This window comes from Ictidomys tridecemlineatus, chromosome 3 (genome assembly GCF_052094955.1).
Source record: "Ictidomys tridecemlineatus isolate mIctTri1 chromosome 3, mIctTri1.hap1, whole genome shotgun sequence".
NCBI lineage: Eukaryota > Metazoa > Chordata > Mammalia > Rodentia > Sciuridae > Ictidomys > Ictidomys tridecemlineatus.
Window position 1 is genome coordinate 138,754,542 of NC_135479.1, and position 25,505 is coordinate 138,780,046.

Genomic DNA, 25,505 nt, shown 5'->3' on the forward strand with positions numbered 1-25,505 from the left:
GAATAATGACATGGGTACATAGGTCAACACTGCTGGGGAGGTCAGTGACAGCGGAGGGAAAATGTTAAGGACACAAGTCCATTGGACTTCATCAGTAAGAAGGCTGTTAATAACCTTGGTAAGGGAAAATTCTGTAGACTGGCAGGGGTGGAAGACAGATTAGTTGGCAATGGTGTGAACAACAGGATTTCATACAGCATGGAAGTATAAATTGATCCAATCATTTTGGAAAGCAACTTAGCATACGTTAGAAGGTGGAAGAGTAGGAACTCAAAATTATACCAGAATTCACCAGAGAAACTCTGTATCTCTAGTGACACTGTAGGAATAAGATACGTAGCAATAGAAAAAGTATATATCACTGACACTGTTTGGAATCAACAGTACTTGGTAAGATTTAAAAGCAGATGGATTTTTGGTGGGTTTTATTACTATCTTGAATTCTCTACAGTACTGTACCATTCCCTTGTTGCTTGTACCAGCTCTTTGGTACATCATTACTTACCCTAACACAATAAGAGACATAGCAGTACTGTTAATATAAGAAAAGACTAAAACAACCCAACTATTTGCCTATAAAGAATAGAAAAGTCAATTACAGTATCCTAAAATGGAATACTATATAGTGAAAATAAAATAAACTTATAAATAGGGACAATCTTAGAAACAGTATTTATGATGAAAAGTCACAAAAATACAAAGAGCATAATATTTTCATAAGTTGAAAGCAAGTAAAGTTGTTTTTTATGACCTCATACATATATAGTAAATACAAAAAAAAAAAAAAAACAGAATAAGGAGAAAAAAGTAGAATACAGGTTCCCTCACGGTATTTGAAGAAAGATACACAAACACCTTTGATTGGTGATGTTACCTATTTTTAGGCTGAATGGTGGTTTTAATTTATTACTAACTTTTTATGATGCTTTACATCTTAAATATGTGTATTTTCTTTTCTATAAAGATATATTTTCATGTCATCATTCATAATTTTAATTAAAAGAAAGAACTAAATGACCAGCAAGCAAACAAGAAGAGAACACATGTAGATCACTCAAGAAATAGTATCAAGGATGAAAAAGTAAGGACATATTGGGATCAAGGCTTTTTAAAAAGTCTTTAAAGTTCAAGGAACACTTGCTTGACAAAGGGAATGGAACCAGAAACAGACTGAACATGTATAGTCAATAAAAGCTGTTCTTTCAGTTATGTTCTGTACTTGTTTCACAGTGTCTTTAGGTTACTCTATTTTAGAAAACAGGAAAAGAAGAGATCTTGGAAAAATGAAATGGACGCAGTTTAGTCTCTTTTTTAGTAACATAAAAAAGCAAAGGAGGGGGACAGATCTTAAGCCCTTCCATCAAACATCCAAAAGTTTCATTTAGTCATTTAGATCTCATGTAATATTTCAGTGTCACTTTCAATTACTATCAACCATGAGACTAGTCATAAATGATGTGCTTAAACCTTACCTGAAGAACCTGGTCAATAGAGGCAACTGGATGCAACATGATGAATAATATGAAAACATACAAAATAATCACAGATACAACAAAAAGATCTGGAAAAGAAAGTAAAACAAATTAGGAAGTTCATTTAAATAAAATGGGATCCAACAGTGGTATACTGTCATTTCTAAATTCATTTGGATACTTCTCCTTTAGCTGATGAAATATATAAAGCATGTGCTGCTGTTATATCCTACAATGGGAGAGATTGTTCTAGGTCCCCAATAAATTCATGTATGTGATGAGATATACATATTTTAAAGCCATTAACTTAAACTTTAAAATTTCAGAAAATAATCAATACTTTAAGAATAAAATTCAGATTACTGACATTTATGTCTTCCAGAGATAGCTAAACAACAATATTCAAAAAAAAAATTACAAATGAGACCAGTCAATGTATGGCAAAACAAGATTATCATTTAAAACTAGTATTCAATGACAACTACTGATTTTAAAAATGATGAATGACATTTTCAGTATTAGGTATGCCACAATCCTAAATAAAGGCATTCTAATTTGAATTTGTGTATATCTCTGGCAAGTGAACCCCATTTTCATTAACTTACTCATGAAAAATTCCTTCAGAAGGTGTTAGCCAAAAAGGGTGAGAAAGAGTTGATCTACTGTTTTTTAAATGAAGGCAACCTTATGGCTTTACTATGGAAGTTAGGAATGGCAAAGACCTCCAGTAACACTTGATGTCCATTTCTTAACTCAAAAATAAAACATACACATATACACAGTAATTTTGTTCAGCATGTGCATACATATTTGTGTGTGTGTATACATATATATATATATATATATGTACATATACATCCCCGTGTATAGCCACGAAAGGCTCAGAAATGTCCCAATTGTATTTGCAACTCCCAACATTTTCCCTCCTTTTTCTTTGATCTGCATTTTATTTACAAGTTGCTATTTGAAGTCAACTTCAATATCAAATTTTAACTACGGCCACATATTACCAAGACCTTATCACAAAGCCTTCAGATAGGGTTAAAGAAGTTAGTGTCCTTCTTAGTGACAGTAAATGAAGGCTCTCAATGCTATTTTTAAATGTAGGGGTAATCTGTGAATAAAAACTTTGTTGATGTCAGTTTAAATCCACAGGTCAATTCTTATTGTTCTATAGAAACTGTTATACAGAAACTACACTCTGTGAGCATGTGTGTGATACATACAGTAGATATCTAACAGCTTTGGCTGAAAGTTATACTGACAGTCATGCCAAAAAGAGGGAAAGTATTGTACTATGAGATATCTTAAAAATTGGGGACCTGTGCCGAATAAAAAGCACTTTTACTAGATTTTTAATTTTTTAAAAATTCTACGAAATTGCAATCAGGACATGTCATGTTCCATTCCCAAAATGCAGAAACTAAAGTAATATGTAAGTTAGTCATTGAAGCTTGTACAGTCAATGAAAGTATTTTGAAAGTGTGGGTTGGAAGTACAAACAAAAAAGGATCAAATGAGAAAAGAACTGAAAGACATGATAAGAAAACAAATGTCAGAAAAACATGGAGAGAGTTTCAAATAAAGAATGACCCATACCAAATATTTTTCAAATTTACTGCATTTTGAAAACAATAGAAAAACTAGATCTCTCATCTGACTCCTGACACATGAGTGTTAATTGGAAAGAGAAAATTACTCAGCCTTAGAAATTCTTTACATCTACCTAAAGAGTGCTTCTCAAAAATTCCTCTCTACTCCCAGAGCCAGTCCTTGATTCTGCTCCTAAAAATCTGCCAAGCCTTCAATATGAAGGGGAAAATAAATAATTGAGTCTATTTTTGTTTAGCCTAGAGAAAAGAAGAGGCACTGCTTTAAAAAGCTATTATGTAATAGGAGAGGCAGATTGTTGGCAGTTTTATATAAATAAACATATAATATTGAACCCTGATATATACCTTTCTACCTTTTATTCTTTCCCATTCCTTCTTCAATAACTTGGCCCTTCTCACCTATAACCACACTTCAAGTCTTTTTATTGCTATCCTCTCTTCCTTTGCTCAGTTACTTGTCTTTGAAAAAGCATCTTATTCTGTAGAGCATATAAGGTACTTGAACTGTTCCCACCAATTAAGACATTGTCAAATGAACAGGAAAACAATACATAAGCCCTGAACAGGAGAGAAATTAGCATTTTAGTAAAAACATTTTTACGACAGAGAAAGGGACTGAATTTGACAAGCAGTAAACTATAAAGACCAAGCAAGAAACTAGCTGAGTCCTCAGAAATTACACCTCCTTGGAGTAGAAGAATTAAGTGTATATAACTGTAACTGTTGCAATAAAAGCATAGGCAAACATACTAGAAAAATGTAACTGCATAAGCTAAAATTGAAAACAAATTTCCACTATAGGCTGAAATTAAATTTTATCTAAAATGAAACTGAAACAGAAAAGGATTAAGAGCTTAGGAAAGAATGCCTTAAACACCTAAGATGGAGATTAATTTTTAAAAAAATTTCAAAATAAATGTAATGTATTATAATACCTAGATAGAAAAAGAACAAGAACCAACATATCCTAGCAAAGAATTGTTACAATGAACTCCAATAACAATGCACTTCAATGACAAATAGGCTAGAGGTGAAAATTAACAAAAATATACAGTACACTGTACAGTTCCATTTGTATCTTCCAGACACCATTTTTTATACTAGGATGTAGTTATCCTTATTCGTTGTCAGAAGTGCACAGCTTCCTATAGTAAGGACAATGGTTTTGTGATTATATTTCCTAAAATTGAATTTTTAATACTCTTCAAAATTAGTCCAATGGTCAATAATAAAGTATTATCTATGCAATTTGAAATTATACAGGAGTACAAAACTCCTTTGAACTTTTCCAAGTCACATAAAAGATACATTTTAAAAATAGGCAACTTGGGAATGGAGTTATGGCTCTGCAGCTCAGTGGTTGGGTACCCAAGGCCCTGGGTTGCACTGTAAAGGGTGGGGAGTGCCACAGGAGTGGGGTGGGGGAGACGGGGAGAGGGAGAGGAAGGGAGGGAGGGGAAAAATGACTAATATTCACCTCTAGCTCTTTTCCCAATAAAAGATGTGTGGATAGAGTACATTTATTTAGATTCCTACAATTAATATTCCTGATAGGGCCACCTTACTTACAAAGTAGTCTGAGTATCAGTTTTCTTCATATTAAAGGGAAAAAAGGCATTGTTGTTTTGTAGATATTTACAGCTGCCTTTGAACATGCTTAATATTTCCTTGAAATTTAAAAATATTGAACTAAAAATAAGATACGTATATCAGCTTTGATATTAAGATCATCTTATAATAACAAATTATCTTTAGTTATAAAGTCCTGTTAGAAATAGTGATAAGTCTTTCTTTGATATGGCTTTTATATGGTTCTCAGTAACATAGTTACTAGTAATATACATAACAAATACAATAATATAATAATATAGTTACTTGTTAAATAAGAAACATCAGTTCCAAAAAGAAAAGTCACCCATAAAAACAAATTTCAATCTTACCCTTCCAAAATAAACTTGCCCTACAAACTACACAGGGTGGAAGTAAAAAATAAATAAATAAGATAATATATGTGAAAATGCTTTGTCAACTCTAACTGAAGAGATTGTGATAGTTATTATTCCCATGACATTCGAAAATCTATGAGCTGGCATTTTGCCAAGTATAACACTGATGTCTCTCCACAACTATAGCAAAAAATAAATAAGTAAAGCATACTATTCACTCCAACATACTGCAAAAGTCTAAATATTGTTCCATACATTAATAATATGTTCTCAATTTTTAAAGACTTCAATTACGTAATTAGTGATTTTGTCCATTAATACTAACTTTGATCATTTAAAATTGTATGGGCTATTGCCACAGGCAAATAAGTCCAAACAGGCACAAACCTTCATTGTAATGACCCCTTCTGCAGCAGTATGTAAAGGTGACAGAAATGAAGAATTCTAGAGGTGAACACTGGCCATACCAGTGTCAGAGAATATAAAAAGTTAGTAGGTGCTTCGCAGACTACCCAGAAGGAAGTATAACACCCACGGTCTCCCTCGAGGACATCTGATCCTCCTTGCAATCCTAACTCCCTCTGTAATGGGTTGCCGAAATAAAAGAGCGAAAGATAACAGAACATGAATACCAGAAATATTTAATACTGGTGGATTTAATTTTAAATTTAGGGTGGCAACTCTCATGAAAGTAAAATAAGACAGTAAGCATTTAAATCATTAAGTTCTTTCCATCTGTGATCTATTTTAACTTTGGGGAAGACAATAAAAACTCTTCACCAGTATTTTTAAAGGAGAGGCGCAGGGTGGAAATCACAATAAAAGTCAAACTTACAATTCTTGTAGCAAGGTTGCCTGAAAGGTTTTCCTTTTGAAAAGGCAATTGCTACTATGAGGTACTGAAAACTGGAGATAAAAAACACCGTGGTATTTTCATAATTTTGTATATTGTGTGAATCAGGTTCAGTTTCATTATACATGTGTGAAGAATTCCAATGTGGGTTTCTTGTTGTATTACAAGCACTAGAAACACACACACAAAAAAATCTGTGTTAGTAAACACAACACCCATTTCCCACAAAGAAATAAATTTTACCCTAGATGCCTCGAATTATTACCATAACAAATAGAAATAAGGTTCTGTTTATAGCAAAAGGTGCAACTATATCAATGTAAGATACACAACAGGTAGGACAATAATGAGGAATTTAATGAGGGTTTTCTCAGTAGCCAGACATTACAATGAGTTAATTTGATATCAAATTTGAAAAAATGTTCAATAAACAACAAGGACTTGACTTTAGTTCTGCCCTTTTTTTGTGGGGGTGAGGTACCAGGGATTGAACTCAGGGGTACCCAACCACAAAGCCACGTCCCCAGCCCTATTTTGTATTTTATTTAGAGACACAGTCTGAGTTGCTTGGCACCTCACTTTTTGCTGAGGCTGACTTTCAACTCTTGATCCTCCTGCTTCCACATCTAGAGCCACTGGGATTATAGGTGTGCGCCACCATGCCCAGTTGGTTCTGCCATTATTACAAGGAGTCAACAGCCTCACCTGTGGTTACTGCCTGTTCTAAGAGAGTTACTGTGAGGACTGAACTAAGAAGACTTTATAAGTGGCTAACAAAAACTGGGGGCCTTCAATATTCTCTAGTGATAGCTCACTCTCAATTCTATTTCTAGGTGGGCAGCACTATCAGGCATGCACGAAATAACTATCAGAAGTTTCGACCCATGATTAAAACATTACCTAAATGTACACAGGTAAGTGGTAACAAAATATTAATCAAGTTTACAAATTAATTCTGGAGAGAGTCTCAAGATGATTCAACAGTGGACAGTGTTAGTATGGACATATAAAAAATTAAATTTTTAAATGTTTCTGATTTTTTAAATGACAATCTCCCTTATTCAAGGAAACTAAAAAATATTTACATCCCAAAATTTAATCTGATAGTTAATCATGCGTAATGAAAAAAATGTTCATAATTTGTGAAATGTAGAGTACTCCAAAAAATAAATAGAAATACCTAATATCATTTTTTAAGAATGTTCTAAAATGCCACTTCCTAAACCAAGTTTATAAAAGTTAGAAGCACAAACATTCTGGTTTTAGAAGAAACACTAGAGATCAATTTCAACTTTTTCACTGTATAGATAAGAAACTCAAAAGCTAAGTAGCAAATTAAGCAACATTTTTATCTAAGATCTCAGGATTTTGCCTGAATATACTGTTATGGTTTGAATATGGCTTGTCCCCTCAAAGCTCATGCTGAAATTTAATCCCCATTATGAGATATTAGGAACTTCAAGAAGTGATTAGGACCCTATGAATAGATTAATCCACTATGTGATTAATGAATCAATGGGCTATTGAGAGTGGCCTGTTAGAAAAGTCAGTTTGGCTATGTCTCTCTTGAGCTCTTTGTATTTTATCATGTGATGTCCCACACTGCCTAGGGATATTACTAGCAAGGACCCATCACCAGATATAGCTCCTCGAACCTGGATCAAAACCATACTCAAAAATCTCTTTTCTTTACAACTTAGTCTATGGTACTGTGTTATTAGCAACAAAAAGGAGACTAAGACACATTGTTACAGATAGGAGTTACTGTGACAAGAAGGCAAATATAGGCCAAATTACATGTTTGAATCAAGCCACAAGAAAACTTTTATATATACATTTCTGGACTCATTTTTATATGCACACATATTGCACATATTACAAAGAAGTAACAGGAAGTAACCAACTTACTCTGAATATGGATGCCATACTTCATACCAAGGCTGCTGCTTAACCCAAAAAAATCCCAGAGATTGAAATCCAATGCAGATGATTATCTGAGATAAAACAGAGAAGAGTAGGGCCCCAGATATAAGGCCTGAAGGTGGTCTTTGTGCCACAAGTTCCTTCCAGGCAGAATTTAAACTCACTATATTGAAAAGAAAGAGAAGAGGTTTGTATCTCAATTAGTCACAATAAAAGATATAATAAAAAACATCTGGAAATTTTACTTTGGTACTGGTAATTGAACCAGAAGTGCTTCACCACTGAGCTACATCCCCAGCCCTTTTTTATTCTTCAGTTTGAGATAGGGTCTCCAAAAGCTGCAGAGGATGGCCTTGAACTTGTGATCCTCCTGCCTCAGCCTCCAGAATCACTGGGATTGCAGACATATATCACCATGCATGTTTTCATTTGGAAACCTTTAAATTTGTTTTGGTCTAAATTTCTTTAATAAGAAAAATTTCCAAACACCAAGCCAGATAGTATACATATTTAAGTAATCTCTCAAAGTAAACAATCTAGGTTTTGCAAAAATGCTTGAGGAGCAGTTTTTATATTTCTACTGAAATTCAAAAAAAAAAAAACCTAAAAGTACAAAAATTATAAAATTAATCACCACCTTTATGTAACTAAGAAAGAGTTCATTATTTTCTGAATACTCAATTGCAAAACTACAACTACTCTGGAGAAAAATTAACAAAGATGCGGTGACAAGTACCTGTAATCCCAGCAACTCTGCAGGCTGAGGGAATAGGATGGCAAAATTCAAGTCCAGTAGGGCAACTTGAGACCCTGTCTCAAAATTTCAAAATTAAAGGGCCAAGTATATAGCTCACATAGTCCTCCTGCATTCAAACCCTAGTACTGCCAAACAAAAAAACCCATAAAGGTTTGAAAAAAAATATAAACCTAAAAGTAACATTTAAAGAGGCTTTGAAAACCTATTAAGGTGGAGTCCACCTATTTTTCTTTTTTTTAATCAATAACTTGTGAAAAGTTATATTGAGACTGTCAAAGTCCTGATCCTCTTTCATTCGCTAGTTTTATCAACTACTAAAGTCTTTAGTCTAATTTGGTAGTTCTCAATCATGATTTACACCTCCAGTGAAGATCTGGTAATGCCTGGAGATATTCTGGTTGGCATACTTGGAAAGGGTTACTAGCAGGTAATGGAGAAACAAAGATTCTATTATACATCCTACAGTACACAGAAAGCTCCCCATAATGAGCTATCTGCTTAAAATATCAATAAGAACAGGGTCTCACTATGGTCCAAGTCAATCATTTCTTCTATTAGCATTTTCCTTAAACAAGAGCTTTCTCTTATCTCCCAAATATTTATTTGCTTATAGCACAGATGGAACTGTGAATTTTTATTTGATTCAATGGGCCATACTCCATTATCACCATTATTTATTTGGATGTTTGCATCACCCATACTATAACATTCTAATACCTTGTGTCTCCTTATGTGATGCATTTAGAACATAGCATCACTTCTTACATTCCCTCCAAAAATTTATAGCTTGCATCTAAAGAGCATAAATCAGACAAACCCATATTCATAAATGTAAAAAAAAAAAAAAAAAAAACCCACAAAAAACTGAGGGACTATTCGGGAATAAAAAAAAAAAAAGATTATATGAAAAATTGTGCTCTATATGTGTAATAAGAATTGTAATGCATTCTGCTGTCATATATGAAAAAACGAATAAGTAAAATAAAAAACAAACAAACAGAAAGGAAAGAATCACTAAAACGTTCAGTGGCAAAGGGGCATGCATGATGACTCAAAACTTAAAACTTACTCGCAAATATTTGGGGGGGGGGAAGGGGGGGGAAGGGGAGAACAATAAAACAAATGAGGCAAGATATAAACAATTAGCAATAAAAGAGCACATTTACAGACATTCTGGGGAGAGATGAACTGTGTTACAGTTGCTGATGTAAATTTACCAAAGATTAATAAATCACATCAGAATTTAATAATACTTTGAAACCAGTAATAAAGCAAGATACTCACTTGTAAACACCACTACCAAAATGATTGCCAGATCAATGAAGAGAAACTGGAAGTCTCCTAGGTTACTTAAGATCTGTAGAAGTAATTTTAAAACATAGTTACTTTCCAAGAAGTACTTTTACAGCATTATTCCCAAGTCATAGATTATTTTCCCCCATTATGACAACTTCAAAATGACCTGCTTAAAAACTCAAATATATTTGCCTTGAAGTTAATCCACATTAACACATTTATAAAAATTTGATTTAAGATATTACTATAAAAGGCATCTCTTAAAATTATTTCAGTAAAAACCTTAAAAGTTTTTTGAGTTTTTTTTTTTGTGGGTGGAGGGTTGGGGGTGCAAAAAGCAAACTTTAAATTATTCAATATACTTGGAAATTAGTATCTTGAAACTTTCTTAATATGCAACACCATCTTTTATGAGACTTTCTACAAATGGTTTAAAGGGGATAGCTCACACTAATTCCTTGGGATATCAACATTCATTAGGAGAAAAATCTACACTAAAATCACTTCAATTATAAACTCTGATACCTATGGACATCACTGTTTACTCTCTTCTGCAAATGCACAGATCTACAAACTTTTGTGTGTGTGTGTGTGGGCGTGTTTGTGTGTGGCGGCAGTGGCTGAGAAGGGAGTACTGGGGATTGAACTCAGGGGCACTCAACCACTGAGTCATATCTCCAGTCCTATTTTGTATTTTATTTAGAGACAGGGTCTCACTGAGTTGCTTAGCACCTCACTGCTGCTGAAGCTAGCTTTGAACTCTAGATCTTTCTGTCTCAGCATCCCAACCAGCTGGAGTTACAGGCATGCGCCACTGTGCCTGGCCTCTGCAAACTATTGCTAAAACATCTTTCCTTACTCTGGCCTTTCCTGTGAACATATAAAAATATGCCATGGAATCACATTTTGAAGAGTGAAACAAAGCTGTCCAATCTGCATTAATAGCTAATATCTTAAAGTGTCTTAACATAAAGCCCCAACTCTGTGCACACTGTTAGTACTCACAGAATACAGGAGAGTAACACTGAAGTACTGTATGATGCTGTACAATGCCATAAATTTAAACACACAGAAGGAAGTCATTAAAGCAGCACGGCCTTCCCTGTGAAGAGAAAGGTCAGCATGTAAATAAGTGCATTTTAAGCTCCTCCTCCAAAACACAACTGTATCTTGACAGATGAACAACATTTGACAGCTACAACAAAGCATCTGTCTACCAAAAAAACCTAATCGAAAGGAGAATTGAAACAAATGAGTAGTAGCAATCTGTTAACTAATAAACTACAAATAACTAATAAATTACAGATCAAATGTGCTATTTTTAAAAAATTGGCATTACTTTTAATCATAATCTGCCCTTTTTTATCAGTAGTACAAAATACAAAAAATTTTCGGTTTTTATTACCTTATAAGGTTTGGCACACAGGAAATACTAGGAGTTTTAGAGGTAAACGGAGATGCCACCGAAGCCTCAAGCTCTGATAAGGAAATGCCTCCATGTGCCCTCTTCAAAGCCTAATGGTTTTAAGAAAACTGGTAAGTTTTATGAATGTAATTTAGGCTACAGCAAGAACTACAAAAGTAAATCAGAAAATCTATACTTACACCACAATCATTTGCACCATCACCACACATCCCAACAAAGTAACTAAGAAAGAAAACAATTTTATGATTTTAATTTCTTAAAATAGAGTGTTTAACTTAATAAGATTTCTCTAATACAGAATTATGAAAAGCTAACAGACTAAGAGATTTCTGGGATGAAACTAATGAATCTTTTCATTACAGTGAACATGGGCACAATGCTTTGCCAGTAGAATTGGCCTGAAAGTGAAAGGACCTGGGATACAGATTTGTTTGTCATAAAATGAGCTAATATCTCCATTTGCTCATCTTTAGAGCAAAATACTTGTGCCTATATATTCTATATAGGCTACCATTTTTCCTTAAAAAATTAAAACAATTGTTCACTAAAATTAAAAAGATAGAGCACCTGAATGAATGAATGAATGAACTCTACCTAGATATTACCCAGAGAGGAAGGGTAGATACTATACTTTTAGTGAAACAAATGAGCATGAATCTTTCTTAAAAGTTCTTACCACCTGTATTACAGGTGACATTTATTTATTTGCATGTAAGTACATACACATACAAAGGTTGAATATACCTTATCTGAAATGCTTGGGATAAGAAGTGTTTCAGATTTCAAGGTTTTTCAGATTTTGGTATATCTGCTTAGATTATTTTAACAGTTGAGCATTCCTCATCTGAAAACACAAAATCTGAGATGTTCCAAATTTTACTGAACCCTCAAAAAGCATTTCAGTTTTGAAGTTTTGGATTAAAAATGCTGAACCTGTTATGTAATAAACATTATTGAAAAAAAACCAAAAACCCACAAGTACCATTTTAAAAATTCCAAAACATAAAATCCACCAATACTTACTCTACATTTTGCAATGCTTCTACCAATTGTGTCTTCTGATCAGGTGCCATACGTGCAAACACAGTGCCATGCAACATCAACTGGAAAAAATTAAAATTTATTAAAAATATTGTTCACAATATAATCATAAACATGTCCATAAACTTCTATCACTTACCTTAGGAACAAGGTCTTGAAAATGCTCCAATATCACTGAAAATGATTTTCCATTCATTGCAAAATGATAACGAGTCAATTGAAGATCTTCTAAGCTATCATGAACCAACTTAATTGGAATAGCCTGTATATGAAACATCCAGAACAATACTTAGACAGCCAAACCAAATAACATAATCTTATGTTAAATGTAATGCCTCCAAAACTAAATTATTCCATATATTTCATTTAAGATACTAAGACTTTAACATTTACTCAAAGAAAAGAAAAATGAGATTCCTCAGTCCTAATGAATCTTTGGGAAGTTAGTTGAGGTTTCTGTTTTCATTTAGATTTTGTTTGTTATTGTTGTTCTGTTTTGTTTTAATACACCATTTTTCTTTTTCCAGACTAAATTCAAATAAGCAAGTTTTCAAAGAGAATTTTGACATTACCTCAGAGTCAATTGCTGATGAATTACCGCACTGTGTTAGTGAGTCCGCATAATGCCAATTTATCTTGGCAACTTTCCCATCCTTTGGAGGTAATGCTTCAGCAATAATAACTTTATCTTGAGGTAGAATCATTCCACAGTCTCTGGCCACAGAGACAGCAGTCAACATGTTGTCACCTATTTTTCGAAATATTTTCAATGTATTAAGATTAAAATTACAACATGAATGTGTATCAAACAAGTATTTTCTGAGAATCAAATCGAGTCGCTATGACTGGGCTGGGAAGAATGAGGATTACATCCTTGATCCTTGGGAGTCTTTTATTTATTTATTTTTAATTTTGACACAGGTCTGGCTAAATTGCTGAGGGACTCATTAACTTTCTGAGGCTGGCCTTGAATTTGCAATCCTTCTGTTTTAGCCTCTAGAATTGTTGGGATTATAGACATGTGCCACTGTGCCCAGCTATCCTTGGAAATTTTAAAATAAGCAAATCAATAGGCACACTTATTAAGGAAGCCTCAAATGATGCAAAGTACATATATGCTAAAATCTTACAACTTCTAAATACAAATACAATCTTTTCCAGACACTATTTGTGTCCCATAACAAACAACACAGTGCAAAATATACAACAGATGCACAATAAACACTGAAATATCCTAGGAGGAAGAATACTAGGGTGGTATCACAGAAAAAGATAAGATAGAAAATCAAGATTACACAAAACAAAAAGTTAAGACAGGTAATAGGAATAGAATGTAATAAGAAGTAAAAAAGAACTTCTCCGTCATGAGAAAGAAAGAAAGAACTGAAGAGAAGCAAGGACAGGAGAAGTAGGCGAAGGTTTGGGGATCCCACTGCTACCAGAACTGAAGAGTTAAATATCTTTCTCCATTTCCTATAGACTACTTCCTAGAGTATCTTCCTGTGGCCCTTGAGAAATAGTCACATTCTGTCATGGCGAAGGAGAAGAAGACACAGATGTAAAGTGCCTTGAAGGAGACATTAGAATTAAGAATTTTCAGAACACGGATAGATTTAGTTATCTTAAGCCATGCAGTAAGAAGTATGCTATTAGATCTTGGGAGTTAAAGACAAAAATGTACTCAGGTTTTTTCTCAAAAAGTCTTACTGATCACACAAATGCCAAAAAATAAGGTAATTTAAACCTGATTATTTACTATGAAAAGTGCTGGCACAATTTCACACAGCTAAAGAATAGAAATTATGTAACATTTTCAACAGTATAAAAACACCAAAGAAAATCAAATATTGTGTCAAAAAAGCAAAATGAACCTCGAAAGTCATTATGAATTCAAGTAAGGATAATATTTTATATATGTGCACACACACCTATGTATATAAATCTAATTCTAACAAGTATCTATTAATAATTTTCTATATACCTTGCAGGTCTGAAAATTGTAAAGGAGCTCAAAATGGATAAAACGTGCTCTTAATTCTCAATAATTTCATATTCTAGAGAAAGTAACTAATTAACAAACTAATTTACAAGTAACTAATATACAGCAAGGTATGTTACGTGCTATACAAATATATGATTTAAAGAAATAATAAAAAGGAAAGTTGAAAATTTTATAGTTTTCTTCATTATTTTATCATACTTTTTATAAACAGAATTTGCAAGACCTCAAGAAGAGTACTCCAAGATTATCTTAAACCTTGGAAAGATATTCAGAGCTGAAGCAGGACAATGTAGGATGGAGCCACTACATGATATACTTTAATAACTAACTTATCATTCCTCAGTATTACATAACTTGGACTTTATAGCCACATTCAATTTTCTTCTGTGTTCTTTTACAAAGTCTAACCTGTGACCATGACAGTGCGAATGTTGGCTTTATGCAAATCTTCAAGTACTGCAGGGGTTTCTTGCTTTAATTTGTTCTGCATTATAATTAATCCCATAAAATCCATGTTGTTTTCAATGGCATCTCTGCAGGAAAAAAAAGTGTTAACACATAATGGTTTAGTCAAGAGAACAATGTTGTTCTCTTTATGTTGATAAAACATTTTAAAATCTATAAATTATAAAGTAAAACATTTTATATGCTGAATAAATCATGTGTGCATCTAAGTTCAATATTTCAAAAAAAGTTAAACCTGGAAAACAATTTCCAAGAACTATACTTTTGAAATATTGAAATAAAATTCCACACTTTGAAACATGAAAAACAAGGAACATTTGGAAATCTATCTTTGTGAAACAATAATCTATTCTAGCACTAGGAATACTAGTCTAGGAATGTTCATTTTATATCCTATCCAAATATAAGCATAAATATATTCTTTACTGTCCTTCATAAAATATAACCTAATTTAAATGTCAAGAGAAAAAGGGAAAAAACCTGTACCACAAGCACATTTGATATTATTTTCATTATTATGTCTCAATACTATAAAATTTCTAAGAAATAGAGTTCTTAATCCTAGAAAATTTAAGAACCATTAGAAGTACAACAATGAGATCTATTCAAGATCCAGAGATGAGCCTTTGAGAATACTGATAAATTATCAAGATGCTAGTCTTCAAATAGCTGAATGCACCAGCACTATGCTAGTCACCACTATGCCAATCACTGGGAGGTGAAAGACAAAAAGGCATAAATAATGACTACTTTTAAGACACTTAGTGAGGGAAATGACATGTAACTAGAGAAATATGTAAAAATAATGTGTACTTCAGAGTTATAATGAAGAAGAAGTCTGTTCAATGACAGTCACATTCTCAAGAAATTTCATCTTACCAAAATCATACCATAGAAATGTTTTTCAATAGGGAAAGGGGACTTAAAGTTAGCAACTAGAATTTCAGACTTGCAATTAGCTAAGTAATTTGTCTACATAAAAATTCAATAGTAAAGGAGCTGAGTATACACTTATGCAACCTAAATGCTATATCAATAAACAGTAAAGATATTAAAGAACAGATAGAAAACAAAGTGAAAGACACTCTATAGTAAAGGAAGGAGAAAAAGCTTTGAAGCCTGATATTGTCTTAAGTATGAAGTTGTACCAATGTGAAACTATTGGGTCAACAGTACCAGGTTTCCTATAAGGTTCTATTTCCTGGCTTCAATTGGTTTCCTAACTCACCTGTGAATAATACAAGTTAAGGAAATCATGACCTCTAATAGACTGTACTGTTCAAGATATAAAAGATTAAGCTATGAGAAAGGCTTATTTCTGTAAGGCAGAAGGCAAAAACAGAGGTCGTGGTGACTAAATGATGAAGAATAAAGGAAATAGAAAGAGACAGTTGATAGGGAGGGATAGAACATTCTGGGCAAAAGAAACAACAGGCTTGGAAGGCTCTGTGAAACATGAAAAACTAGAGAACTACAGCTAATTCACCAATTAATCTTTAAGAGGAAAACAGCAAAAGGTGAAGTAATAAAGAAAAAAAAAGAGACAAACGTGCCCTTTGCAGGAATTAGGAGGTATAATACATCTGTGGTTCCTGCCCATACATGCGCATCAGATCACTAAGTAGAAGTTGTTTTGTTTAAAAACACATGCTTAGAATACCCCCAAATACATGGAATTACCAGGAAAACCAACATATGCTTAGAATACCCCCAAATATACAGATTACCAGGACAACCAATGAACATTTCTTTCTGTTTGCAAAATATTAGGCACACCATAAGGTTCCTAAACAAAAACTCTATCTTCAAGGGGTAGGTCTTAACCAGTTATAATAAAAGTAACAATTCTTTTTTTTTTTTTTTGGGGGGGGGTATTAAACATTGAACCCAGGGGTGCTTACCCTCTGAGCCACATCCCCAGCCCTTTTTATTTATTGAGACAGAGTCACTAAGTTGCTTAGGGCCTCCCCAAGTTGCTGTGGCTGGCATTGAACTTGTAATCCTCCTGCCTCAGCCTCCTAAGTCACTAGGATTAAAGGCATGTGACACTGCTCATGGTCAAAAAGCAGCAATTCTTGAATGTGAAACCCATATTTATATATAGAAATAAATGTGATGTTGGTAAAGCCATTTGACCAAAGGCAGAGATAAATGGGGTGGAGGAACGGTATTGGGTACTGTGACTCATGACACTTTTTACCAAATTAGTGTTTAGATCCAAACACTAGGCAAAACAAGATCATCTGGTAAGAAAAAACTTCTGTAGAATTGCTCAATGTTTCAAGAACATGCCTAACACACAGTAAACACTTGATACTTAACAAATTTAAAGTAGTTTCAATCATTTTTAAAGAAAAACATACAATGTTATAATAGTATAGGCAAAAAGTCAATATTAAATAAAAAGGAAATTAGAGGCTGGGATTGTGGCTCAGCAGTAGAGCACCTGACTAGCATGTATGAGGTACTAGGTTTGATCCTCAGCACCACATAAAAATACAGAAAGAAAAAAAAAAGGAAGTTTATTAAAAATAATAAAAGAAAATTAGATATTGGAAAAAAATGTACTTTTACCTCAGTCGTCTCAAACCATACTGCATTATAAATGCACATGTGCATATACTTGCATACATTCAATAAAGATGTGTATTTACTGACATATAAACATATATGATGCATTACTGAGAAAACTGTAGGGACAGCTGTCCAACCTTACCTACTAATATTCTGTACTTTATGCCATGTCAGTTTTGACTCCAATTTTCGATGTGCGAGAGCAATCACACGGAAGCCTTGTTTAGTATAATCTTCTAAAACTTCCTCAAAATCAATAGGAACTTTTAAAAGAAAAAGTAAATTTCACAGTTAACACTACTAATACCAGCTTACAGAAATACCAGAATTTTATCCAAATCCTAGTTATTTCCTTACCGGTTTCTGGTTTACAAAGACTGGCAATGACCTCAGGGGCTCCTTTCATGTAGGCATCCATTTTCTTATCCCCTAGCACCCTTGCAACCACACTCATACGTTGCAAAGCAGAAGAAAATGGGAACTGGCGAACAATTCCTATCTCATAAATAGCCTATATAATTTCAAAAGATGCACAAAGCATTTATTATTCTTTAACAATAAAAACAAATGCATTTAGGTAACACATAAATGTTCTTCACTTACTGGAAGTTCAAACAGCTCCTAAAACCAAAAGAAAAGAGTACAGATTAAGCCAATCAATGTAGTCAAGTTAGAAAAAACTTTAATCATCCACAAACATTGGGAGAGTATCAAGGATCCCTCATTATTTGAAAGTCAAGACTTGATATTCCTTCTCTACTATTATGTTCTTGAAAATTTTCAAATATTCTAGTATCCTAGAAATATTAAAACATTAAATGCTACAAGGGAAAATTAAAAAAATCACTTAAAAATTTTTTTCATTAAGGCATTACTTAAATATTCTTTTCATGAAATTCTAGGTATACAGATGTAATTTTAAAGGATTAATGATCATGTACGTAAGTCATAAGACACTAAAAGCTGCTCACTATACAGGAAAGAAAAGTAATGGCATGAGAATTAAACCTCAACATTTTATAAAGAATGCACATAGCACACCAAAGGTATAGTTTGATAAATCAACTAAAACATAGATGTCTGCATAGGAGAAAGACATCTGACTCCCTCTTCTAGCAAGATTTCAAAATGACAATTAAACGTTAAGGATGCATCAATAGTACTATCCAGCATTAAGTAATTTCGCACCATTTCTTGGTTTCCTGCAGGTGTAGATTCAGGAAGCAGTTGTTTAGGAGGACGAACCACAGTGGGCATAATTCGATTATGAAGTGCTGTTTCTTCTTCCGTTGCTTCTTCCAGAATCTGGAAGGAAAATATTCACTGCTGAGAGCCATTGCCAAGTAGGAATGACGCATCGAAATTTCCTTGACAGCGTACCCCATGTTGCTTAGAGGAAGGACTCTCCATTGTAGAAATGGACTTGTCTTAGACTCAGTCATTTGCAGTGACATTGCATGTATGCTTGAGTAAGGTGACCCTGCTCAAGGACCAGGGCGGATCGGGTTTAGGGTGGATCAGGTTTTAGGGAGTATCCCGCTCCTTGGGTTTAGGGCGGTTCCAGGTTTAAGGTGTACCCTGCTGCCTCAGGCACACCCGATCCTTGAGTTCTGTGGGATTCAGAAAGTATTTGGGATTCAAAGCCTGGTGGAGTACGTGAATTTTGGAGAAGAATGAGAAGAACATGGATTTCCCCCAGAACGTGTTTGTAGAGGGCCGGTGTGAGTTCGGGAATAAAGAATTGCTGTTTGAATCTACAAAGCTGTGAGTGGCTCGTGATTTTGTGCCCAGCCAGACTGCGGCAATTCACTATATCACTTCATAAAATTCAGTTCATTGAATACATTTTTAAATGGAATTAATGGCCATTTTCAGTCAATTAAAAAAAAAAACCTGTTATCTCACATTAGTAAAACAAAATACAAAGAGAACTAGTTAGATACCTAGCAACACATGATATAAGGGAGACACAAGGTTTGAAGTTGAGAATAGAAATGAGAAAAACATCTCTCATTTTGCTCCTGTAACCTACTGGGTTTAGGTAATAGCTCTGTGAAAATAGAGTTCTTGCGGCTCCTAAGGACTCCTTTCCTCCAACAGGAGAAGATTCCACAGTATATGGAGCTCACAGATATAGTTAATAAAACAGGTAGAGAACAGACTAAGGCACCAAAATGAGTTTAGAGTTTTAGTATGAACATTTCTTGTTAGGCTAGTACTACCTTAATCCCTTGAAATTTACTTTAAAAACATTTTCCTTAGTTAAAAAAAAAAATTCAAATGGGGGTATATAGTTCAATTGTAGAATATGTGCCTACTATGCTCAAGGCCCTGGATTTGATCCCCAACATCAAATAAATAAATTAACTCAAACAAGACCCTATATTAAACTTGTTTTCAAGAGAAACAACACACTAATTTGACTATAATTGAAGTGATTTATCAGTGAAAAAATGAGGAAAACTGTGACCAATTAACCAATCTTATATAATTCTATTTCTCTCTACATGTTAAAGTCTCTGGAATTGGGATGTAACTTTTATGACATTAATTACAAGGATCATTCGTGCCTGGCAATATGAAACCATCAACTGATATATAAGATCTTATCAAGTCAAGTATCAAAACATCTCAGGGTCTACAAAAATGCTATTATGCAAATTTACTTATTTATACAAATTTTCAAAAGATCAAACATTGAACACTAAATCTACTGAAAACCCATTTACTGGAGAAAAGCATTAAAGAACAAAAAAGATAAATCAACTCATTTTGCTTCTCTCTCTATAAATAAAGTGAGGCGTCTCTTCAGGAATTAAATCTGAAGAGTACTTACTGTGAACTTTCAATGATGGCAGACAGAGTATGTATCATCCACCTCCCTCCCTTTCAAAATGTTAACAAAATACAAAAACAACAACAAAAAGAAAACAAAGAAGGAGCTGGAGCAGATTTCAGATAGTAAACAAAAGGCAAACTCAAATACTGATTAATAAAAACTGATTTAAAAGAGACATATGGGCAAAAATAAAAATCTGACTGCAACTGCCCAGAATTATCAAATCACACCTTCAAACTTGAATAGCAAAGTAACATCCAGTTGAATAATAAAAACCAAAAACAAACAAAGGGGGAACAGGGGAAATGTTCCCAGACAAAATGAATAACTCAGAAGCTAGAAAGGATCTTTAAAATACTATTATTGCACCTATAAAAGAAGTGGATGCTGTAGCTGAATGCAGTGGTACACGACTATAATCCCAGCAACTTGGAGGCTTCAAAGCCAGCCTCAGCAACTTAGCAAGACCCTTACTTAGCACCTTACCAAGACTGTGGTTAATTAAACACCCCCTGGGTTCAATCCACAGTCCCCCCCCCCAAAAAAAAAAACAAGAAGTGAATGCTGTCAAAGTGTAACAACCATAAGTACTTACAAATTAAAATTACCAGAGGCAAAACAGAAGGAAACTGAAAAATGCCAAGAAATTGAGGTCTGAAGTCATCCTACTGACTCATTTAAGGTCCTCCTTATTGACTTCTAACATACTTGCACCAGCTACACATACCTGAATTACTTTATAAACATTAAACACAGCCTAAGTGATCAGCCTCTATTAAAGGTATTTAAATGTGTTAATTCAGCTGAAACAGATACTTTTCATTCAATTAGAAATATTTCTCCAATATTAGAAATTTCATAGTTGATTCTTTTTTACAGTTTTAAGATAGACTGTTATCAAAACTACCAACAGAAATAATCCTACTGCAGAGTAATTTATTTTTAATATAAGTTTTTTGAAGTTACTTATATTTTAAAATGTTGAACTTACCCATCCAATGGCTTCAAACATTTTTAAATCAAGTGGATCACCAGAAAGCATTCCTTCAATTTTTGTAAGTGAATGACAGGTAGCCATACAAGCAACAAACTGAGATTTTACCAACATTTCATTGCAAACATTTTCTTCTGGTAAAAGAAATCTAAACAGAAAATACACTGAATTAGGTTCATAAATCCCTAGACTCAAGACAATATTCTAACAGGCAATTTCAGTTTTGTATTACTTTCAAGCCAGGTAAGGTGGCACATGCCTATTATCTCAGCTACTTGAGAAGCTCAGGCAGGAGGATCACAAATCTGAGATCAGCCTGGTCAAAACAGCAAGACTTCACTTAAAAAAAACAAAACAAAAACAAAACCCTTTTAAATCCAAGCTGGGCACAGTGGAACACATTTGTAATCCCAGTGACTCAGGAGGCTGAGGCAGGACAACTGCAAGTTCAAAGCCAGCCTAAGTAACTTAGTGAGACCCTGACTCAAAAAAAATATAAAGGGTTGGGGATACATGAGTTTGAGCCCCAGTGCAGGGGCTGGAGAAAGAGAGACAAACTTTTAAATCCAAAACTGATCTCCTAAGAAAGGGAAGTGTTCCAAGTGCCAGAAAAAGAGGGAAAGGAAAAGCGGAAGGTTGTGCACATGAGCTGATGCTGTGGCCCGTGAGGGAGGAAGCCATCTCTATACTCCAAGGACTTAGATTTTAATATAATACAGGAATAGGAAACAAAGCTATAGCCACATACAAAACAAAAGTGTCAGGAGAAATGAAGTAACACCTTCAAAATGATGAGAAAATAGAAATGACAACCTAGATACCTGTATAGTTACACAATCATTCAAGAGTGACAATGAAATAAAATCCACGAATGTAGTTGCATAAAATGATAACTTAATCCAGAGGAATGAAACTTTGTAAGATGGCAAATCTAAACATGCAGACTTTATAAAATCAAAATCATAAAACACTATGTAATAAATATACTTAAGAAAGGAGAGGAATAAGCAGGATAAAAGTAATCTATTGTCTGGGTTTTCAGAAGGCAGAAATGAAAAAAGAAATTAAGAACCAGCAGTAAAGATAAGGATGCATAAATTCCGAGAAAATGAGTGAAATAGGAGAAAATAAAAAAATATGCATATAACTTGGGATGAAGGATAGTAGAAATAATTTCAAATATATCTAAATATATTTATATGTAAATCGATAACAATAAGTACATCAAACACAATGACTGAAAAGCAAACAGATGGAGAAAGATATTTTAGGCAAGTGTTAGGCAAAAGAAAGCTGTGTGTAGCTACATAAATATTAAACGAAATAGAATTTAAGGTAATGTGTGTTACTGAGATAAACAAGCAAGAAGATACAACTCTTAAAATTACATAACCAAATAATACAGTCTGCCAAAATATATAAACCCAAATCTGGAAGATTTCTAAGGGGATTAAAAAATGATATGAGCACAACTATAGTACTAGAACTTCTGAGCTTCAAAAAAAAAGTAAATAGATGAGCCTAAGGGAATGTGCAATGCACAGTACTAAAAAAATTAATATAAAACCCAGAAAATACAAATGCCTTCTAACAATAAGGAAAAGAATAACCACACAAAAAGTTATAAATAGGTAACAAAGAGAATGACAAATGACTCTCCTCCCCAAAAATATGAAGATGCTTAACTTTGTAAGTAATGAGAAGAATGTAAATAAAGTAATAATAAATATCCATTTCATATCTGTTCATTCAGCTAAAATTACAAGTCCAACAAAACTAAACTTAAGCAAGGATATGCAGCAACGGGGAGAGTGTAATCTTCTTTATTGAGGGAGAGTATAAATAAGAACTACCATCACCAGGCAGAGAACAGGCAATATCTGGTAGCACAGCTGAAGCCAAATCCAGGCTACCACCTACAAGGATCTGCTTATGTAGACTCAGTCACATGTCACAAGCTGTGTCCAAGAATTTTAATTGTAGTATTATGGTTAAAGTGCAAGGAGAAAAAATGATATTGTCTTAGTAGAACAGACATTATGTTTAATTATATATCAGAATAATTTGATTCAAATTAATAAATTAGATCTACATATCAACATGAATAAATATTAAAAACAATCTAAAAGGCAGAAAAAGCTGCAAAAACACAGCATTCCACTCATGTATGTTTATTCAGATTATGTAGGTAATAAAAATATAAAATATACAAAAATAAAAATAATTTAAGAATGGTAGTAGCAACAGGGAAAGGGAGAGTGGGACTCTAATTTCTACACAATTTCTTTAATATTTTAATCTTTTAAAAGTAAATATAGCCAGGCACAGTGGTGCATGCCTATAGTCCCCATTGGCTAAGGAGGCTGAGGCAGGAGGATCACAAGTTCAAAGACAGCCTCAGCAAGTTAGCAAGGCCCTTAACAACTCAGCTAGACCCTTTTTCTAAATAAAACAGGCTAGGATTATGGCTCACTGATTGAGTACCCCTGGGTTCAATCCCTTATACCCACCCCCCCACACACAATAAAAGTAAAGATCTAAAGTAAATATGGCAAAATGATAACTGTTCAGTTATGCAGTTGTCTCATTTTATTATATAACTGAATGCTGCATGTGCTAAAATATGAAAAATTAACTAATAAACTATCAAATCCAGCTGATATTTACCTGGCATTTTCTACTCGTTGAATCCCCCAGAGATCTAAACCATCTTCAGTAAGCGTTCCAGTCTAAAATAAAAAGAGCACATATGCACAAAGTAATGATTATACCTCAAGAAATAAGAAAATGCACACACATATCATTAAAAACTATGCTACATATACACAATGGAGTACTATAAAGAATCTGAAAGAAAAGAACAGGAAAGATCACCAATTACTAACAGAGAATGTCTCTAGGACAAAGGGTTAAAATAGGAAGCAAGGTTCAGAACAGTAGTCAGTATATGGCCCTACCATGTAGGAGCGAAGTGGACATATCTGAACAATCATGTTTATGTGCTTATATTATAAAAAGAATGTACCAATCAATGTATTAGTCAGTAAACAATACCTATAATGCTGAGATGGCTTAGGGTATAGGGAGTCCAGAGAAGTAAGTTAAATGGTATTGGGGGAAGAAGTTAAGTCCAGATGTAATGACCTGGTTTCTTCAACAAAATGATTAAGGTTGAGGGAGAAAGAAAGGCAAAGATTAGTTATGTAACCAACGCAAAACAAAAATCCCACCTTTAAATATGAGACATTTTTGAGATAGGCAATGAAATCTGAATATAAATGGATATTAGACAAAACTTAAGAACTGTTAAACTTTAAAAGTGTGATAGAGGTGGTGTGGTAATGACTTTTTTTTTTAAGCATCTTATTTTCCAGACATATGTAGGTAATTACTGGTGTAGATGTTATGTTACAATGTCTGATGCTGCCTCCTTCACAAGGAGAAAATAGGTGGGGTAAGAGACAAAATGCTGATAACTCTTAATAAGTAGATGAGAGCTTATTATACCTGTATCTTTTCTCCACTTTTGCATCTATTAACTAACTTCTTTAATACAAAAGATTCCAAGAGCTGGGGTACAGCTCAATGGTAGAGCATGTACTTATACATGCTTGTGAGCTCCTAGGTTTTAATCCCCAGCACTCTTACACACACACACACACACACACACACACACACAGCATAAACAAATTTTTTGAAGAGATAAATAAGTGATGGGTGTATATAACCTTTTAATTTTTCAAACCATACTTTTTTTAATTTTTAAAATTTGTTCTAGTTATACATGAGAAACAGAAAACATGTTTGCACTTTTATATAACATACGTAAATGGAGCATAGTTTCTCATTATTCTGATTGTACATGTTGTAGAATAACATTAGTCATACAGTACATAATTTGTTCTTATTAATTATAGATGACAGCAGAATATATTTGGCTTATCATACACATAAGGAGTTTAACTTCTCATTCTTCTGGTTATACATGATGTGGAATTATATTCACTGGTCATGTATTTATATGAGCACATAGGAAAGTAATGTCTGATTTCTTTCTACTTCCTATTCCCATTCCTTCTACCTTCTCTTCATCCTTTGTCTAATCCAAAGTAGTTCTATTCTTTCCTACCCTCGCCACCTTAATGTGATTTAGTGTCCACATATCAGAGAAAACATTCAGTCTTTGGTTCTTTGGGATTGATTTATTTCACTTAGCATGATAGTTTCCAGTTCCATCTATTTACCAGTAAATGCCATAACTTAATTTTTTTATGGCTGAATAGCATTTGATTATGTAAATGTAC

The 25,505-nt window shown here is 33.7% G+C and overlaps 1 protein-coding gene across 5 annotated transcripts in view; it reads right to left on the reverse strand.

Moving 5' to 3' along the window:
- Nucleotides 1–25,505, reverse strand: part of Atp13a3 (ATPase 13A3) — a 75,815-nt gene that overhangs the window by 13,136 nt on the left and 37,174 nt on the right. For 4 of the 5 annotated variants that reach the window (XM_078043890.1, XM_078043891.1, XM_078043888.1 and 1 more), the window contains 17 exons: nucleotides 23,869–23,930; nucleotides 21,199–21,349; nucleotides 18,557–18,673; nucleotides 17,972–17,989; nucleotides 17,726–17,879; nucleotides 17,511–17,631; nucleotides 14,738–14,862; nucleotides 12,900–13,075; nucleotides 12,467–12,589; nucleotides 12,310–12,389; nucleotides 11,466–11,508; nucleotides 11,266–11,375; nucleotides 10,866–10,962; nucleotides 9,849–9,921; nucleotides 7,793–7,970; nucleotides 5,867–6,054; nucleotides 1,473–1,561 (listed from right to left, as the gene is read on the reverse strand). In XM_078043890.1, the coding sequence (XP_077900016.1) occupies nucleotides 1,473–1,561; nucleotides 5,867–6,054; nucleotides 7,793–7,970; nucleotides 9,849–9,921; nucleotides 10,866–10,962; nucleotides 11,266–11,375; nucleotides 11,466–11,508; nucleotides 12,310–12,389; nucleotides 12,467–12,589; nucleotides 12,900–13,075; nucleotides 14,738–14,862; nucleotides 17,511–17,631; nucleotides 17,726–17,879; nucleotides 17,972–17,989; nucleotides 18,557–18,673; nucleotides 21,199–21,349; nucleotides 23,869–23,930 (1,905 nt within the window). Of the gene's footprint in view, nucleotides 1–1,472; nucleotides 1,562–4,987; nucleotides 5,613–5,866; nucleotides 6,055–7,792; nucleotides 7,971–9,848; nucleotides 9,922–10,865; nucleotides 10,963–11,265; nucleotides 11,376–11,465; nucleotides 11,509–12,309; nucleotides 12,390–12,466; nucleotides 12,590–12,899; nucleotides 13,076–14,737; nucleotides 14,863–17,510; nucleotides 17,632–17,725; nucleotides 17,880–17,971; nucleotides 17,990–18,556; nucleotides 18,674–21,198; nucleotides 21,350–23,868; nucleotides 23,931–25,505 lie in introns of those variants that run through there. The other variant, XM_078043892.1, reaches the window with a different exon arrangement.